The 20,482-nt window shown below is 43.7% G+C and overlaps 1 protein-coding gene across 1 annotated transcript; it reads right to left on the bottom strand.

The window, feature by feature from the left end:
• Positions 1-697: 697 nt before the first annotated feature.
• On the bottom strand, positions 698-1,356 carry LOC119296939 (glutaredoxin-C1-like). Its single transcript, XM_037574939.1, has one exon. It carries the CDS (start codon positions 1,269-1,271, stop codon positions 960-962), a length of 312 nt encoding a protein of 103 aa, XP_037430836.1. The 5' UTR covers positions 1,272-1,356; the 3' UTR covers positions 698-959.
• Positions 1,357-20,482: the final 19,126 nt, after the last annotated feature.

Genomic DNA, 20,482 nt, shown 5'->3' with positions numbered 1-20,482 from the left:
CGACGCATTGCTTCAAAAGCCCGACCATGACTGCGTTGGCCCACTGGGCCAGCTCAAGAGTGCACCACTGATTCCGCGTAGAAAACTAAGAATCCCAGCCAGATTAGCTACATCAAAACCTATCTTATATACCTACATGTTTCTTATAGTTGCCCTCACTTCTCGGCCGCATTTGCTTATTGTGTCTTGGGCGCAACGAATTATCTAGTCCTCATTAGAAGCTACTCTGTACGCACTCCTTACCGAAAGATTACCTTCTCATAGTGCCAAGCAATACAAACCACATACCAAGTTGGTACCTATTGTGAATTTGTGATAGAGAGATAGCGTCTATTTTATTGTTATTACAACTAGCATGTTGCATATATCAATCTAATTATATAATTGTATGAGAATATGCCAACGAACTTTTTGTACAACAAGCTACAAAGTGTTCGGAAAAGGCCGTTCAAGAGATCAATGATGCTTTTGTTGAAAACAACAAGTTCCACTTTTTGGTGCACTATCCAAATGTTGACGAGAAGGTACGACAGGACCTAAGTTTAATTATTCTTGCGCCCTTACTATTTCAAAAACTTTGCATGATACTCTCTCCGTTTCTAAATATAAGTTTTTTTAGGCATTTAAAATGGACTATAACATATGGATGTATGTAGACATATTTTACAGTATAGATTCATTCATTTTGCTTCGTATGTAGTCACTTGTTAGAATGTCTAAAAAGACTTATATTTAGGAACAAAGAGAGTACTATTTTACATGTCGTTGTTGTCTGCAAGACCGGAAACTAGTTATTACATTGTGTAACACCTTGACCGGACACGTCGACTTGCATGGTTTGCCTTAGTCTTCGTCATCACGTGATACAAGATAACAGAAACACGAAACATACGTGTTGCGTGTATATTATATATTCTCCCGTGTCAGCAGCATGCGGCCGAATATCTACAAAGCCCTCCCTACACCCAGACTGCACCTGCATTACGAAGCAGTGGGACAAGCTTGCCGCTGAGGTGAAGGGACATGACCTTGTCGGTGCATCCGGTGAGCCTGCCGCCGATGAACACCGCCGGCACAGCAGGGCTGCGGCCGAGGAGCCGCACCAGCGCCTTCTCCATCTCCTTCCCCCTAGGGTCCTCGTCTAGCTCCACCACCATCGGGTTCACGCCGAGATCCCGGAGGAGGCTCGTCACGGTGTGGCACATGCAGCAGGAGCTCATGCCGAAGATCACCACCGCCCGCTGCCCCGCTAGCTTCGTCACCTGCTCCATCAAGCTTAGTTCTAGTGCTAGTGCTAGTGAGCTCAATTAGTAGTACGATCGCTTGAGCTATGCTGGCTTGCTTAGAGCTGGACATAGGGGAGCCTTGCATATATAGCCATGGAAATGTGCACCGGCAGGATGAGCTTCGAGCAATTTGACCGGAAAAAAGGTGATACGGGAGGGTTCGGATAAATCCTTTACCTCCTTTAATTTGTGCGGCTCCACGTATGGCATGGGGCTAGTGTGGAGCATCGAATATTTGGATTGCAATATGGCGGTGCGGCGACCTGATACCAAAGGGGGAATGTATTGCTGATAAGGCCTGCAGCTGACTTTTTGTAAGTTCTCTTCTATCCTATTGGACAAGTCAGATGAGAGAGATGCTGGTGATGATATCCATATGTTCTTGTGTATTCTGGCATAACTAACCAGGGTGGAGCTACATGTCCATCCATTTTGTGCACAATTGTTTTCTTATATGAATCTAAAAAATCAAATTATATGAATCTCTATTTTTGCAGTTCAATAATATATTTGGACTGTAATATGTAAAAAAATGATTTTTTGCAACATAAATACTCGAAGTGATATAGTTTGGCACAGCCAATTCACCGATCAATTTATATAAATACTCGAGAAAACATCATTATTTATATTTATGCCACCAAAAAAAGTTTTCTCCACATTGCACTTCTAATGTTTCATTGACGTGCAAAGTTCCAGATTTATATATTATTTTATTAGTGAATGACAAAAATAGAAGTTTATGTGAAATGAGAATAGTAAGCTAGCGTAGATCTTAGATTTTGATGCTCCCGGGTTTAGCTATCACACATAATGGAGGGTTGTAACTGCACCCGGTTTAGAAAGTCCACCCTCTTAGAGCAACTCCGGCAGACTCGTCATATCACCCTGATCTCCATAGGAACTGGTGTTATATTGATTTTGGCTGAAGACCACTCTAGCAGAGTCGCTATCCTGCTCTTGATCGCCATAGTCCGAGCCTTCATATTTGAGGTTGGATGAGGCGATAGCGCGCACTGCATCCACCCAAATACTGGCACCACAGACATTTCGAGACACAAACTCCCTTTCGCCGCTGCCCATATCCCTGCGTCGCCTTCGTTTGGTGCCACCTCCAAAGCCTAGACCACTTTGATTTGGCGCATGTCGCCTCCGCTGAGCCATTTCCGAACCTCTTACGCTACACCATAGCTCCGCAACTTCTTCCCACCATTTGTTCGTGCCACCCCTTTCGCCACGCGACCTCAAGGTGGTCAATGACTTGAGCAGAGGTAAATTTTTTGCAACCTTTTCTTGAAGATTTAGTTTGGCGGTTTATAGATAGTGCATATGACATAGGATTCACATTATGTGTAAATGGATCTAATGGTGGAGCTAATGTTTTGATGATTCATCGTTGAATTCAAGCTATGAGTCTGATAGTGAAATCACGGAGACCAAAGAAGATGAGGTAATATTAATGGTTGTTTAACGGACTTCGTCAACCAAAATGAAGAGGAAGCGTCTGGTACCAGAGGTTGGTCATGCGACATTATGCCGGAACATAATCCAAGGACACGAGCGCGCGACTCATGCTCGACAATTCCGTATCGAATTGTACCTTCTGGCCTTACGTGTTTTGGCGATGCTTCCACATGATCAAACGGTTGTTCCGTCAAATTTCCGATGAGATGGAAGCCAATGAACCTTCCTTCCAACAACGAAGAAATGCCAGTCTATAGGTTTCCCTCTTTCCAATGGTAATTGCAACACTTCAAATGATTGCATCTAGCTCTCTAGTAGATTCATGGAGTGTCACTCTCTGTCGTGGAATTGTCACGACAGATGTCCTAGTATGAGGACTTAGTCGTGAGGCCAACGCATCTATGCGGTAGCTTGAAGGGGTTGGTCGGAATCGAGAGACGCAGGGCGGATCAACACACAAGACAAGGATTTAGACAGCTTCGAGCCTCGGGAAACATCGTCCGGTAATAGCCCTACATGCTGTTTGTGGCTAGGTCTCATTATGCTCACGAGGGAGTCGCCGCATAAGCTGGCTCCCCTTTAGTTGTGTCTAGCCTTAGCTATTATTCTCCCCCCTCTTGGGGTGCCCTGCCCCTCCTTATATATGTTGAAGGGGCGGGTTACATGACTAGTCCTAGTAGAATTAGGATTACTCTATTACAAGTGGAGTCCTAGTCTTGGTTCCTTTGTAGGAAAATATTCCTTATGCCTTTCCTCTTAAACCGACCCACCATAACATGAGACGGTACACTGGGCTTGGGCCTTGTCGTCCGTCTGACCTGCCCGCCATGTTACTAATGAGCCACCAAGATCAGGCGGGTTATCCATGAGTCGCCAAGCTCCGGGTGGGTCACCAGTGAGTCGCCAAGATCCATCCAGGTCATACATCCAGCCGGGTTACACCGCGGGGTATATCCCCGGCATTAGCCCCCAGTTTAATTTGGATTTATCCATGTTAAACTAATCTGCAATATAACCACAAGAACAAATTTGACAGGTTGTGCTTTGGGTTAAATATTTTGTAAGCCGGCACCTAATCATCATTAAGTCCTTGTCATTTCCTCCTTCTAGAAAATCCGGGTCAATAGGCCGGCTTCATAATCAACTTGCTTGTAGAAGAAATATTGTAAATAAAGAATCCATTTGAGTCAGTCTTCAATGCTCTGACTTGACAAAAATATTGGTCTTCGGATATTCAACTGATATTTAGCCGGCTTGAAAATGTAGAACTTGCCGAGCTATAATTTAAAAAAATCACCGGGTCATAGAAACTGATGATTCCGGGTCATGACTGTTATAGACTCCGGGTCATGATTGTTGCAAACGCTGGGTCACACAATTGATCTTCCTGATTTACTCAAAACTGAGAATTTGAAGACATTCCTCCTTTATATGCATATTACCTGTAGCCCCCAAGTCTTAAGAGGAGAAACACAGTGATAGCTTAAGACTTGCTTCAATATAAATGTTGCAACATTTGAAGAAATCCAGATTATTCATCTCAGTCACTAGTCAAAACTGAATATTCCACATATGTAGCCCCCAAGTGCCGGGTTGTCATGCATGCAGCAGGCTGGGACTTATAATTGCCTTTATGCTCATAAAAACTTCAATCAATGTAGCCCCCAAGGGCCAGGTCATTATACAATAGTGAGCAGGGACTTTATAAAATACGATCATGTAGATTTGAAGAGCAACGCGCCGGCTCAGTAAGATAATATTGAGCTAGGACTTTTTATATATATTTCTTTGAAAAGAATATCATATGCTGTAATCCTCTCCATGGGGATCGAACCCACGTCCATAAGGTTTAAGAGCTTTGTACTCTTTTAACTGAGTAGTGGACCTTTCAATATAATGGATTTAAGACTTGTGTACCTTGAATTGTTGACAGGAGCAATAGGTAGCCCCCAAGGGCCGGCTCATTATAGTGTGATGAGCCAGGTCTTCAATTGGTGAGCAAAAATGACTTTGCATTAGGCCCCAAGTGCTATGGTTCATGCTGGCAATTACATGAGACTTGCATATTTGATGTAATCTCAACTTGAATAATGTAGCCCCCAAGTGCCGGGTCGTAAGCCTGCAGCGACTCGGGACTATTCCTTTCATTGTATAATAAATCATATCCATTGATAAATAATAGCCATTGCCCTGAAGCGACTTTGAAAATCTTAATCATAATACTGGTTATTGATAAGCATAATAAAAATCCAGCCATGTTGGCTATTAAAGATTTGAATAATATAACCCGGCCTGAAAACTGATTCCTGCCATATAAACCAGTATATCCATGCACATATGATGCATGATATGATGATGTAATGATGATGCAATGATGCAATATATGATGATGTATGTGTTTAATAGAATACTTCAATGAAACTAGCATGATAGCCACTGGAGTATCCTCGCTTTCTGTAAGCCGGTTCTCACATGACCCAATCGATGTTTTAACCTAGATAAGTTCAGATATGACTTATTGAGAGTACACGATGGCCGAATATACAATCATCAAGTGCACGAAAGTGTACGATGAAACTGTGGTGCGTGTTTATGGAGAGCAGTACCTATGAGCACCCAATGTCGAGGACACGGCTAGGCTTGTAGCGATGCATGACTAGAAGGTTGGTCTCGGATGCTAGGGAGTAGTGATTGTATGCACTAGAAATGCAAGAATTTTTCTACAGCTTGGCACGGCCAATTCACTGGTCATTGCAAGGAACCAACCATAATTTTGGAAGGTGTTGCCTTAGAAGATATGTGGATCTAGCATTGCTATTTTAGGTTACTTGGATCTCACAAAGATATCAATGCATTGCAGAGATCTCATATGTTTGCATGGCTAGCTAGTGGCACTTCTCCACCATGCAAATTCACGGTGAATGGCCATAACTAGGACCAAGGCTACTATATATAGGTGATGGCATCTATCCATCATGGCCAACATTTGTGCAGACAATTTCTAATCCTGAGAGCATGAAACATAAGCAATTCTCCAAGTCGCAAGAAGGTCAGAGGAAAACATCGATAGGGCATTTGGAGTGTTGCAAGAAAGGTTTGCAATTGTCCAGGGGATCTGCTCATTTTTGGAGTAAGGAGTCCTCGCAAATATCATGACATGGTGTGCGACCTACACAACATGGTTATGGAGGATGAGAGGAATATGAGAAGCCTCATTGACTATGAAGATATTTGCACAATCATCGAGCCTCGTAGGCACACTGAAAAGTAGAAGACCAGGCCTCCCATGATTAGCTAGAGGAGGACCTCATTGAGCATCATTGGCAGCTACTAGCTAGGAGATAGTTTGTTTAAAATTATTACAGTTAAGTTTGTAGTTGAACAATTTACTTGATTATATTATTTGTTGTATTTGGATTATTTTTTAGTTTTCCAATAATATCTGTTGAGTTATGGAATTGTTTGATCTAAATGGTTGTAGAAAGATGAAAACATTAAAAAATTATTAAGGCTGCATTATGGCGACCTTGTGTTTGCGCAAAATATTCATAGCCTCCAATAACTGGGCCGCATAGGATATCTCTCAAAGGAAAGCAAGAGAGTGCAAGGAGAGTAGTAAGTTGCATGTGCTATTTATCCATTCTTTTTTGTAAGCAAGGAGAGTAGTAACTTGCATGATAATTAAGATAATTCATACTTTTTTAAAAAAATCAGCATATTATACATTTTAATAACTGTCAACTAGACATTTAAACCAAAACACTTATTGGCTACACTTGAAAAGAGTTTAGATCTTAGCCTCCATCATATTAAATCAACAGTAATATGTGTTAAATGTTTTCCAAAACTAACTGAATTATAACTAAAAAATCAGGCATAGCACACATGCATGTGGTGTCCATGTGTTTTAGATTCCATCTTGTCTTTTTGTGTTTACTGTATGTCATGTTAGGCCTCACAGGATATAATATGTTTCAGGGAAAGCAAGGGAGTGTGAGGAGAGTAGTAACTTGCTTGTAGTATCCATCCATGCATTTTATATTCCTTTTGCTTATTAAGATATTTTAGAAAATATCATATTTTCATTAAATAAACATTTGAATTCCTAGTACCTAAACATTTAAAGCAAAACACATGGTTAATTTCTAAAATATTTTAGATTTTAGTTTCGACCATATTCAATCTATTGAAATATGTGTTAACTATTATAATGAAATTGAGTGGAATAATTGAAACATGTAATAAATGTTTTTCGAAGTAGATTGAAAAAAAATAAAACATAATTTCATTAATCTAAATAAGATTTCTGTCACATTTCAGAAGCTTGTTTCACATATTTCACTTTCTTTCACATAATAAACAATTTCAGAGATATTACAGACAGTCTCTGAAACATTTCATACAACTTTTATAATATAGTTTGTATTTATTTCCCAAATCACAATAACATTTCACTTAAAGTTCAGTAAAACTTTCCAACTATAATTCATAAGAATTTTACATACATTAACACAAATTTCAATCAATTATTTCACTCTTTGTAATAAATTTAATATTATTACACTCAGTTTCAATTTTTCAAATATTATTCATAAATGCTGAAATATACTTCAATGATTTATTTATATTTCATTCAAGTTTTTGAAATATCCAACATCTAGAACTTAAATTTTTTCACCAAATAAATATTGAAACATATTTCAATACATTTTCATAAATTTCAATTATTAAGTGAGAATTTAAGTAATTTCAAAATTTCCACAAAATTTCAGAAACATTGCACACGATTTCAGTACCATATACACATAGTGAGGTTTATTTCCTAAGATTCACAGATCCTATATACCCCAAATAGTTTATCACAATTACTTCTGTTTTGTCTTAGCATGCACACATGCCATCTCACCACATATGCCACATCATCAATCCCACTACTTCATTTCTCTCAACATGCATAACCCCACTTCTCTTAACATGCATAACCCCACTTCTCTTAACATGCACATATCCCCCACATGCCACCGCATCAAATCCATCGTTTACATTTCTCACAACATGCATGAGAAATGCTACTTATAATCTTTAAAATAATGGAACTACATAATAGGCGAATGCAAAAAATCATATGTATATTCCCTTTCCATTCTCATATTCAAAATTCAGACAACGAGCTCTCATCAAAATATAATGCAATAAATTACCGCAACATTGCACATGATATCATCTAGTCATAGTGACAATTCAATACTTTAGTTGCACAAATATCACTTTCTTTTCACATATATGACACCAAATTCAGTAACACATTATCAGCTTTCAAAAGTAACTAACAAAAACCAAGTATAATTTTTTAACTTTTCAATGAAAATTTAGAAGTATGACTCACAAATTTTCGGGATATATGTGAGTCAGGGGCGAGACATGAGGGAGGTGCCTAGGGTGTTGGGGAACGTAGTAATTTCAAAAAATTTCCTACGCACACGCAAGATCATGGTGATGCATAGCAACGAGAGGGGAGAGTGTTGTCTACGTACCCTCGTAGACCGTTCGCGGAAGCGTTATATCAATGCGGTTGATGTAGTCGTACGTCTTCATGTCCGACCGATCCAAGTACCGAAAGCACGGCACCTCCGAGTTCTGCACACGTTCGGCTCGGTGACGTCCTCGCCTTCTCGTTCCAGCAAGAGGGGCGAAGTAGTAGATGAGTTCCGGCAGCACAACAGCGTGGTGACGGTGTTGGTGAAGAACAATCTCCGCAGGGCTTCGCCTAAGCACTACGGAAACTATGACGGAGGATAAACTAGAGGGGACGGGGTTGCCGGCACACGGCTTGGTGTTTCTTGATGTGTCTTTGGTGCTAGCCCTACCCCTCTATTTATATGTTGAGCACTCGGGTCGAAACTTGGAGTAAAAGCCTCCTCAAAGTTGGTTTCACCCGAAAGGCAAGAGTCCTTCTCGGACTCCAGGGCTAGACGCCAGGGTTCCCGGCGTCTACCCCCTAGACGCCAGGGTTCCTGGCGTCTAGCCTCTGGTCTCCGCAAAACTTCCTTTTGCACTTTCCAAAAGCCTCGTGGGCTTTCCCCTTTGGCCCAGATAAAGTGTTCTCATGCCCAAACATTTCGGGAAACATCCGGAACCCCTTCCGGAGATCAAACACTACTATCCACATATCAATCTTTACTTCCAGACCATTCCGGAGTTCCTCGTCATATCTGTGATCTCATCCAAAACTCCGCGGTCACCAACATACATAACTCATAGTACTATATCGTCAACGAACATTAAGCGTGCGGACCCTACGCGTTCGAGAACTATGTAGACATGACCGAGACACCTCTCTTGTCAATAACCAATAGCAGGGCCTGGATGCCCATATTGGCTCCTACATATTCTACGAAGATCTTTATCGGTCATACCGCATAACAACATATGTTGTTCCCTTTGCCATCGGTATGTTACTTGCCCGAGATTCGATCGTTGGTATCTCAATACCTAGTTCAATCTCGTTACCGGCAAGTCTCTTTACTCGTTCCATAATACATCATCCCGCAACTAAATCATTAGTTGCAATGCTTGCAAGGCTTATAGTGATGTGCATTATCAAGTGGGCCCAGAGATACCTCTCCAACAATCGGAGTGACAAATCCTAATCTCGAAATATGCCAACCCAACAAGTACCTTTGGAGACACCTGTAGAGCACCTTTATAATCACCCAGTTACGTTGTGACGTTTGGTGGCACACAAAGTGTTCCTCCGGTAAACGGGAGTTGCATAATCTCATAGTCATAGGAACATGTATAAGTCATGAAGAAAGCAATAGCAACAAACTAAACGATCAAGTGCTATGCTAACTGAATGGGTCAAGTCAATCACATCATTCTCCTAATGATATGATCCCATTAATCAAATGACAACTCATGTCTATGGTTAGGAAACATAACCATCTTTGATCAACGAGCTAGTCAAGTAGAGGCATACTAGTGACACTCTGTTTGTCTATGTATTCACACATGTATTATGTTTCCAGTTAATACAATTCTAGCATGAATAATAAACATTTATCATGATATAAGGAAATACATAATTGTTGGGGAACATAGTAATTTCAAAATTTTCCTACGCACACGCAAGATCATGGTGATGCATAGCAACGAGAGGGGAGAGTGTTGTCCACGTACCCTCGTAGACCAAAAGCGGAAGCGTTAGCATAATGCGGTTGATGTAGTCATGCGTCTTCACGGCCTGACCGATCAAGCACCGAAACTACGGCACCTCCGAGTTCTAGCACACGTTCAGCTCGATGACCATCCCCGGACTCCGATCCAGCAAAGTGCCGGGGAAGAGTTCCGTCAGCACGACGGCGTGGTGACGATCTTGATGTTCTACCGTCGCAGGGCTTTGCCTAAGCACTGCTACAATATTATCGAGGATTATGGTGGAGGGGGGCACCGCACACGGCTAAGGGCATCTGCAGCCGCGCCCCCAAGAAGGCCCCCCCAGGCGTTTTTTCGTCCGCTGGCGCCAAAAAGTCGGCCCAGTCGCGCCCCCAAGAGCCCACTTTTCGCCGGCTCGGGCCGAAATTGGCGCCGGCGGACCCAACCCGAACCCGGCACGCTGGGGGTCGCTCGGGGGCGCCGGGCGAATCGTTTTTGGCCTGAAGAGCCGCGGGCCCGCCGCGTCAGCGACTGTACTCTCTTCTCGCCCCTTCGTCATCCTCATCGCCTCGTTTCCCGCGGCGAATCAATGCCAAAGCTGCCGCGCGCTGCCGCGCCGGTCAGCCTCCATTGATGCCTCACGGGCGGCGCAGTGAAGGCTGGGCGACGCGTCCCTCGGCCGCCACGCAATCACGCCACGCGTAACGCGCCAGCCAAGCCTACCACGTGGCGTCTCCGCCTATAAAAGCCGACTACAATGCGCCAGAGAGACTCACCCCGATCATCCACCGACGACGCGCTCATTTCTCCCCCTTTCCTCCTCTCGCCGTCACCAGTTGAGAAAGCATGGCCGAGCGTTTCCCAGGCGACGGCGCGGCGGTGAACGGATTCGGGCGCCGTCATCTGCACGAGGACGAGGCTCGCCTCCTTTTCGAGGCCGAGTACCCGGTTCCGCCGGACATGCGGGTGCCCGGGGCATGGAGGATCAGCGCCGGCGGTGTGCCGGTGCCCCCGGTACCCACCGGCGCGGCGCGGCGTGCGGAGATCGCACGCATCCGCTCGTCCCTGCCGCGTGCGGTGAGGGAGGGGCCCCGGTACGTCCCCGACAGCCCAATCTGGGAGCCGTACTTTCGCCGCCGGCACGACGAGTAGCTCGAGGCCACCAACGGCGTCGTGCCCTCCGGCAGGTTCAACGCCGCTGGCCGGCGTTAGTGGTGGGGCGTGCCCGGGCGCACGTTGGAGTCCGTCCTCGAGTACATCGAGGGCGGCAACACGCCGCGCCTCGAGTACCCCACTCCCCTGTCTTTCTCACGCCACCGGGGAAGGAGCCGAAGCTCCTGGACACCGAGGCGCATGGAGACCGGGGTGTCCTCCTCCTCGTCCGGCGGCTCTCCCTGCCTCCACCTCCGTCCCGTTAAGCTGGAGCCCCAGGACACGCCTGTCAGCGCGCGTACCCGCAGCTCTGGCGCCCTCGTTGAGCCCAAGGTGGAGTCCAGCCTCCCCCCGGATTACGAGGAGATAGCCCGACGTGGCTTCTCCGACAAGGACGCCATGCGGTGGTCGCGCGATGACTACGTGCGCTAGGAGATGGTCCGGCAGCGCCGGGCCCTGGAGGAGATCGCTGCCCGCAAACGTGGGCGCGAGGATGAGGACGGTGTCGTCGTCCTCGATAGCGACAACGACGACGCCCCAGGACCGTCCAACCCGCCGCGCCAACCGGGGGAGGGATGCAGTAGGGACGGCGGAGGCATAGGCGGGGATGACGACGGCGACGGCGGCGGTGACTACACACGGTTCTACAGCCTCGTCGGCATGTAGAACCGCGTGGGCGGGCGGCGAGGCGAGCGGCGAGGGAGACGGCGGGGGTAGCCCGCGGTAGTTTTTTTCTTTTTTTGTAAAATATGTTTAAATTTGAACGAACTCGCCCGTGTTTGCGTTGTGTTTGCGCCGAATTTGAACATTTTAAAAACTCGTGGGGGGCCGCGACTGGGGGGCATCACGCCCCCAGTGCGCGGTTTAGCGCCGGTGCGCCCCCAGGGGGCAATTTTTTGCCCCTCCTGGGGGGCCAACGGCTGGAGATGCCCTAAGAGAACGATCACGAAGATCAACTTGTGTCTAGAGGTGCCCCCTGCCCCTGTATATAAAGGAGCAAGGGGAGAGGTGGCCGACCTAGGAGGAGGGCGCGCCAAGGGGGAGTCCTACTCCCACCGGGAGTAGGACTCCTCCTTCCCTTGTTGGAGTAGGAGAGAAGGAAAGAGGGGGAGAGGAACAAGGAAAAGTGGGCTGCACCCCTTGTCCAATTCGGACCAGAGGGGGGGCGCGTGCCTCCTTCCTTTTGGCCTCTCTCCTCTATTCCCGTATGGCCCAATAAGGCCCATATACTCCCCGGCGAATTCCCGTAACCCTCCGGTACTCCGAAAAATACCCGAATCACTCGGAACCTTTCCGATGTCCGAATATAGTCGTCCAATATATCGATCTTTACGTCTCGACCATTTCGAGACTCCTCGTCATGTCCCCGATCTCATCCGGTACTCCGAACTTCTTCGGTACATCAAAACTCATAAACTCATAATATAACTGTCATCGAAACCTTAAGCGTGCGACCCTACGGGTTCGAGAACAATGTAGACATGACCGAGACACGTCTCCGGTCAATAACCAATAGACGCACCTGGATGCTCATATTGGCTCCCACATATTCTACGAAGATCTTTATCGGTCAGACCGCATAACAACATACGTTGTCCCTTTGTCATCGGTATGTTACTTGCCCGAGATTTGATCGTCGGTATCTCAATACCTAGTTCAATCTCGTTACCGACAAGTCTCTTTACTCGTTCGGTAATACATCATCCCGCAACTAACTCATTGGTTGCAATGCTTGCAAGGCTTAAGTGATGTGCATTACTGAGAGGGCCCAGAGATACCTCTCCGACAGTCGGAGTGACAAATCCTAATCTCGAAATACGCCAACCCAACAAGTACCTTCGGAGACACCTGTAGAGAACCTTTATAATCACCCAGTTACGTTGTGACGTTTGGTAGCACACAAAGTGTTCCTCCGATAACCGGGAGTTGCATAATCTCATAGTCATAGAAACATGTATAAGTTATGAAGAAAGCAATAGCAACAAACTAAACGATCAAGTGCTATGCTAATGGAATGGGTCAACTCAATCACATCATTCTCCTAATGATGTGATCCCGTTAATCAAATCATAACTCATGTTTATGGTTAGGAAACATAACCATCTTTGATCAACGAGCTAGTTAAGTAGAGGCATACTAGTGACACTCTGTTTGTCTATGTATTCACACATGTATTATCTTTCCGGTTAATGCAATTCTAGCATGAATAATAAACATTTATCATGATATAAGGAAATAAATAATAACTTTATTATTGCCTCTAGGGCATATTTCCTTCAGTCTCCCACTTGTCTGGGTTCAACACTAACTTGGTGATGGTGACTAGAGAATTCTATCAATCACTATCTTATCTGGAAGATTAACTCCCACTTGATTCAAGCGATTGTAGTACCCAGACAATCTGAGCACATGCTCACTGCTTGAGCTATTCTCCTCCATCTTTTAGCTATAGAACTTGTTGGAGACTTCATATCTCTCAACTCGGGTATTTACTTGAAATATTAACTTCAACTCCTGGAACATCTCATATGGTCCATGACATTCAAAACATCTTTGAAATCCCGATTCTAAGCTGTTAAGCATGGTGCACTAAACTATCAAGTAGTCATCATATTGAGCTAGCCAAACGTTCATAACGTCTGCATCTGCTCCTGCAATAGGTTTGTTACCTAGCGGTGCATCAAGGACATAATTCTTCTATGCAGCAATGAGGATAAGTCTCAGATCACAGACCCAGTCCGCATTATTGCTACTATCATCTTTCAACTTAGTTTTCTCTAGGAACATATAAAAATTAAACGGGGAGCAACATCGCGAGCTATTGATCTACAACATAGATATGCTAATACTACCAGGACTAAGTTCATGATAAATTAAAGTTCAATTAATCATATTACTTAAGAACTCCCACTTAGAAAGACATCCCTCTAATCTTCTAAGTGATCACGTGATCCAAATCAACTAAACCATAACCGATCATCACGTGAAATGGAGTAGCTTTCAATGGTGAACATCAATATGTTGATCATATCTACTATGTGATTCACGCTCGACCTTTCGGTCTCAGTGTTCCGAGGACATATCTGCATATGCTAGGCTCGTCAAGTTTAACCTGAGTATTCTGCGTGAGCAAAACTGGCTTGCACCCGTTGTAGATGGACGTAGAGCTTATCACACCCGATCATCATGTGGTGTCTGGGCACGACGAACTTTGGCAACGGTGCATACTCAGGGAGAACACTTTTATCTTGAAATTTAGTGAGAGATCATCTTATAATGCTATCGTCAATTAAAGCAAGATAAGATGCATAAAAGATAAACATCACATGCAATCAAAATATGTGACATGATATGGCCATCATCATCTTGTGCCTTTGATCTCCATCTCCAAAACATCGTCATGATCTCCATCGTCACCGACATGACACCATGATCTCCATCATCTTGATCTATATCAATGTGTTGTCACATGGTCGTCTCGCCAACTATTGCTCTTGCAGCTATTGCTATCGCATAGCGATAAAGTAAAGTAATTTTTTGGCTCTTGCATCTTATGCAATAAAGGGACAACCATAAGGCTTCTGCCAGTTGCCGATAACTTCAACAAAACATGATCATCTTATACAATAACTTATATCTCATCACGTCTTGAACATATCACATCACAACATGCCCTGCAAAAACAAGTTAGACGCCCTCTACTTTGTTGTTGCAAGTTTTACGTGGCTGCTACGGGTTTAGCAAGAACCGTTCTTACCTACGCATCAAAACCACAACGATAGTTTGTCAAGTTGGTGATGTTTTAACCTTCGCAAGGACCGGGCGTAGCCACACTCGATTCAACTAAGGTTGGAGAAACTGACACCCGCCAGCCACCTGTGTGCAAAGCACGTCGGTAGAACCAGTCTCGCGTAAGCGTACGCGTAATGTCGGTCTGGGCTGCTTCATCCAACAATACCGCCGAACCAAAGTATGACATGCTGGTAAGCAGTATGACTTATATCGCCCACAACTCACTTGTGTTCTACTCGTGCATATAACATCAACACATAAAACCTGGCTCGGATGCCACTGTTGGGGAACGTAGTAATTTCAAAATTTTCCTACGCACACGCAAGATCATGGTGATGCATAGCAACGAGAGGGGAGAGTGTTGTCCACGTACCCTCGTAGACCGAAAGCGGAAGCGTTAGCATAACGCGGTTGATGTAGTCATACGTCTTCACGGCCCGACCGATCAAGCACCGAAACTACGGCACCTCCGAGTTCTAGCACACGTTCAGCTCGATGACGATCCCCGGACTCCGATCCAGCAAAGTATCGGGGAAGAGTTCCGTCAGCACGACGGCGTGGTGACGATCTTGATGTTCTACCGTCGCAGGACTTCACCTAAGCACCGCTACAATATTATCAAGGATTATGGTGGAGGGGGCACCGAACACGGCTAAGAGAACGATCACGAAGATCAACTTGTGTCTAGAGGTGCCCCCCTGCCCCTGTATATAAAGTAGCAAGGGGAGAGGTTGCCGGCCTAGGAGGAGGGCGCGCCAAGGGGGGAGTCCTACTCCCACCGGGAGTAGGACTCCTCCTTCCCTTGTTGGAGTAGGAAAGAAGGAAAGAGGGGGAGAGGAACAAGGAAAAGTGGGCTGCACCCCTTGTCCAATTCGGACCAGAGGGGGGGCGCGCGCCTCCTTCCTTTTGGCCTCTCTCCTCTATTCCTGTATGGCCCAATAAGGCCCATATACTCCCCGGCGAATTCCCGTAACCCTCCGGTACTTCGAAAAATACCCGAATCACTCGGAACCTTTCCGATGTCCGAATATAGTCGTCCAATATATCGATCTTTATGTCTTGACCATTTCGAGACTCCTCGTCATGTCCCCGATCTCATCCGGGACTTCGAACTCCTTCGGTATATCAAAACTCATAAACTCATAAAATAACTATCATCGAAACCTTAAGCGTGCGGACCCTACGGGTTCGAGAACAATGTAGACATGACTGAGACACGTCTCCGGTCAATAACCAATAGCGGAACGTGGATGCTCTTATTGGCTCCCACATATTCTACGAAGATCTTTATCGGTCAGACCGCATAACAACATACGTTGTTCCCTTTGTCATCGGTATGTTACTTGCCCGAGATTTGATCTTCGGTATCTCAATACCTAGTTCAATCTCGTTACCGGCAAGTCTCTTTACTCGTTCCGTAATACATCATCCCGCAACTAACTCATTAGTTGCAATGCTTGCAAGGCTTAAGTGATGTGCATTACCGAGAGGGCCCGGAGATACCTCTCCGACAGTCGGAGTGACAAATCCTAATCTCGAAATACGCCAACCCAACAAGTACCTTCAGAGACACCTGTAGAGCACCTTTATAATCACCCAGTTACGTTGTGACGTTTGATAGCACACAAAGTGTTCCTCCGGTAAATGGGAGTTGCATAATCTCATAGTCATAGAAACATGTATAAGTTATGAAGAAAGGAATAGCAACAAACTAAATGATCAAGTGCTATGCTAACGGAATGGGTCAAGTCAATCACATCATTCTCCTAATGATGTGATCCCATTTATCAAATTACAACTCATGTCTATGGTTAGGAAACATAACCATCGTTGATCAATGAGCTAGTCAAGTAGAGGCATACTAGTGACACTCTGTTTGTCTATGTATTCACACATGTATTATGTTTCCGGTTAATACAATTCTAGAATGAATAATAAACATTTATCATGATATAAGGAAATAAATAATAACTTTATCATTGCCTCTAGGGCATATTTCCTTCAATAATAACTTTATTATTGCCTCTATGGCATATTTCCTTCAGTCTCCCACTTGCACTAGAGTCAATAATCTAGTTCACATCGCCATGTGATTTAATACCAATAGTTCACATCACCATGTGATTAACACCCATAGTTCACATTGACATGTGACCAACACCCAAAGTGTTTACTAGAGTCAATAATCTAGTTCACATCTCTATGTGATTAACACCCAAAGAGTACTAAGGTGTGATCATGTTTTGCTTGTGAGAGAAGTTTAGTCAACGGGTCTGCCACATTCAGATCCGTAAGTATCTTGCAAATTTCTATGTTAACAATGCTCTGCACGGAGCTACTCTAGCTAATTGCTCCCACTTTCAACATGTATCCAGATTGAGATTTAGAGTCATCTAGATCAGTGTCAAAATTTGCATCGACGTAACCCTTTACGACGAACCTTTTGTCACTTCCATAATCGAGAAACATATCATTATTCCACTAAGGATAATTTTGACCAATGTCCAGTGATCTACTCCTAGATCACTATTGTATTCCCTTGCCAAACTTAGGGCAGGGTATACAATAGGTCTGGTACACAACATGGCATACTTTATAGAATGTATGGCTGAGGCATAGGGAACGACTTTCATTCTCTCTCTATCTTCTGCCGTGGTCGGGTTTTGAGTCTTACTCAACTTCACACCTTGTAACACAGGCAAGAGCTCCTTCTTTGACTGTTCCATTTTGAACTACTTCAAAATCTTGTCAAGGTATGTACTCATTGAAAAAACTTATCAAGCGTCTTGATCTATCTCTATAGATCTTGATGCTCAATATGTAAGCAGCTTCACCAAGGTCTTTATTTGAAAAACTCCTTTCAAACATTCCTTTATGCTTTGCAGAATAATTCTACATTATCTCCGATCAACAATATGTCATTCACATATACTTATTAGAAATGCTGTAGTGCTCCCACTCACTTTCTTGTAAATACAGGCTTCACCGCAAGTCTGTATAAAACTATATGCTTTGATCAACTTATCAAAGCGTATATTCCAACTCCGAGATGCTTGCACTAGTCCATAGATGGATCGCTGGAGCTTGCATATTTTGTTAGTACCTTTAGGATTGACAAAACCTTCTGGTTGCATCATATATAACTCTTCTTTAATAAATCCATTAAGGAATGCAGTTTTGTTTATCCATTTGTCAGATTTCATAAAATGCGGCAATTGCTAACATGATTCGGACAGACTTAAGCATAGATACGAGTGAGAAACTCTCATCGTAGTCAACACCTTGAACTTGTCGAAAACCTTTTTGCGACAATTCTAGTTTTGTAGATAGTAACACTACTATCAGCGTCCGTCTTCCTCTTGATGATCCATTTAATCTCAATGGCTCACCTATCATTGGGCAAGTCAATCAAAGTCCATACTTTGTTCTCATACATGGATCTCATCTCAGATTTTATGGCCTCAAGCCATTTCGCGGAATCTGGGCTCATCATCGCTTCCTCATAGTTCGTAGGCTCGTCATGGTCAAGTAACATGACCTCCAGAATAGGATTACCGTACAACTCTGGTGCGGATCTCACTCTGGTTTACCTACGAGGTTCGGTAGTAACTTGATCTGAAGTTACATGATCATCATCATTAGCTTCCTCACTAATTGGTGTAGTACTCACAGGAACAGATTTCTGTGATGAATTACTTTCTAATAAGGGAGCAGGTACAGTTACCTCACCAAGTTATACTTTCCTCCTACTCACTTCTTTCGAGAGAAACTCCTTCTCTAGAAAGGATCCATTCTCAGCAATGAATATCTTGCCTTCGGATCTGTGACAGAAGGTGTACCCAACAGTCTCCTTTGGGTATCCTATGAAGACACATTTCTTCGATTTGGGTTTGAGCTTATCAGGATGAAACTTTTTCATATAAACATTGCAGCCCCAAACTTTAAGAAACGACAGCTTAGGTTTGTTGCCAAACCATAGTCCATACGGTGTCGTCTCAACGGATTTAGATGATGCCCTATTTAACATGAATGCAGTTGTCTCTAATGCATAACCCCAAAACGATAGTGGTAGATCGGTAAGAGACATCATAGATTGCACCATATCTAATAAAGTACGGTTATGACGTTTGGACACACCATTACACTGTGGTGTTCCAGGTGGTGTGAGTAGTGAAACTATTTCACATTGTTTTAACTGAAGGCCAAACTCTTAACTCAAATATGTTACCTCTGCGATCATATCGTAGAAACTTTTATTTTTGTTACAATGATTCTCCACTTCACTCTGAAATTCTTTGAAATTTTCAAATATTTCAGACTTGTGTTTCATCAAGTAGATATACATATCTGCTCAAATCATCTGAGAAGATAAGAAAATAATGATACTTGCCGTGAGCCTTAACACTCATCGGACCGCATACATCAGTATGTATTATTTCCAATAAGTTAGTTGCTCGCTCCATTGTTATGGAGAACGGAGTCTTAGTCATCTTGCCCATGAGGCATGGTTCGCAAGCATCAAGTGATTCATAATCAAGTGATTCAAAAAGTCCATCAGCATGGAGTTTCTTCATGCGCTTTACACCAATATGACCTAAACGGCAGTGCCACAAATAAGTTGCACTATCATTATTAACTTTGCATCTTTCAGTTTCAATATTATGAATATGTGTATCACTACGATCGAGATCCAACGAACCATTTTCATTGGGTGTGTAACCATACAAGGTTTTATTCATGTAAACATAACAACAATTTATTCTCTTACTTAAATGAATAACTGTATTGCAATAAACATGATCAAATCATATTCATGCTCAACGCAAACACTAAATAACATTTATTTTAGGTTTAACACTAATCCCGAAAGTATAGGGAGTGTGCGATGATGATCATATCAATCTTGGAACCACTTCCAACACACATCATCACTTCACCCTTAACTAGTCTCTGTTCATTCTGCAACTCCCGTTTCGAGTTACTACTCTTAGGAACTAAACTAGTATCAAATACCAAGGGGTTGCTACGAACACTAGTAAAATACACATCAATAATCTGTATATCTAATATACCTTTGTTCACTTTGCCATCCTTCTTATCCGCCAAATACATGGGGCAGTTCCGCTTCCAGTGACCAGTCCCTTTGTAGTAGAGGCACTTAGTCTCAGGCTTAGGACTAGACTTGGGCTTCTTCACTTGAGCAGCAACTTGCTTGCCGTTCTTCTTGAAGTTCCCTTTCTTTCCCTTTGCCCTTTTCTTGAAACTAGTGGTCTTGTTAATCATCAACACTTGATGTTTTTCTTGATTTCTACCTTCGCCGATTTTTGCATCGCGAAGAGCTTGGGAATTGTTTTCATCATCCCTTGCATATTATAGTTCATCACGAAGTTCTACTAACTTGGTGATGGTGACTAGAGAATTCTGTCAATCACTATTTTATCTGGAAGATTAACTCCCACTTGATTCAAGCGATTGTAGTACCCAGACAATCTGAGCACATGCTCACTGCTTGAGCTATTCTCCTCCATCTTTTAGCTATAGAACTTGTTGGAGACTTCATATCTCTCAACTCAGGTATTTACTTGAAATATTAACTTCAACTCCTAGAACATCTCATATGGACCTTGATGTTC

The sequence above is a fragment of the Triticum dicoccoides genome, chromosome 5A (genome assembly GCF_002162155.2).
Source record: "Triticum dicoccoides isolate Atlit2015 ecotype Zavitan chromosome 5A, WEW_v2.0, whole genome shotgun sequence".
In the NCBI taxonomy this organism is placed as follows: Eukaryota; Viridiplantae; Streptophyta; class Magnoliopsida; order Poales; family Poaceae; genus Triticum; species Triticum dicoccoides.
This window is presented reverse-complemented; position numbering and strand designations above follow the sequence as displayed.

Excerpts from the sequence above, each read along its gene's own strand:
- LOC119296939 (XM_037574939.1), bottom strand. The coding sequence starts at position 1,271 with ATGGAGCAGGTGACGAAGCTAGCGGGGCAGCGGGCGGTGGTGATCTTC.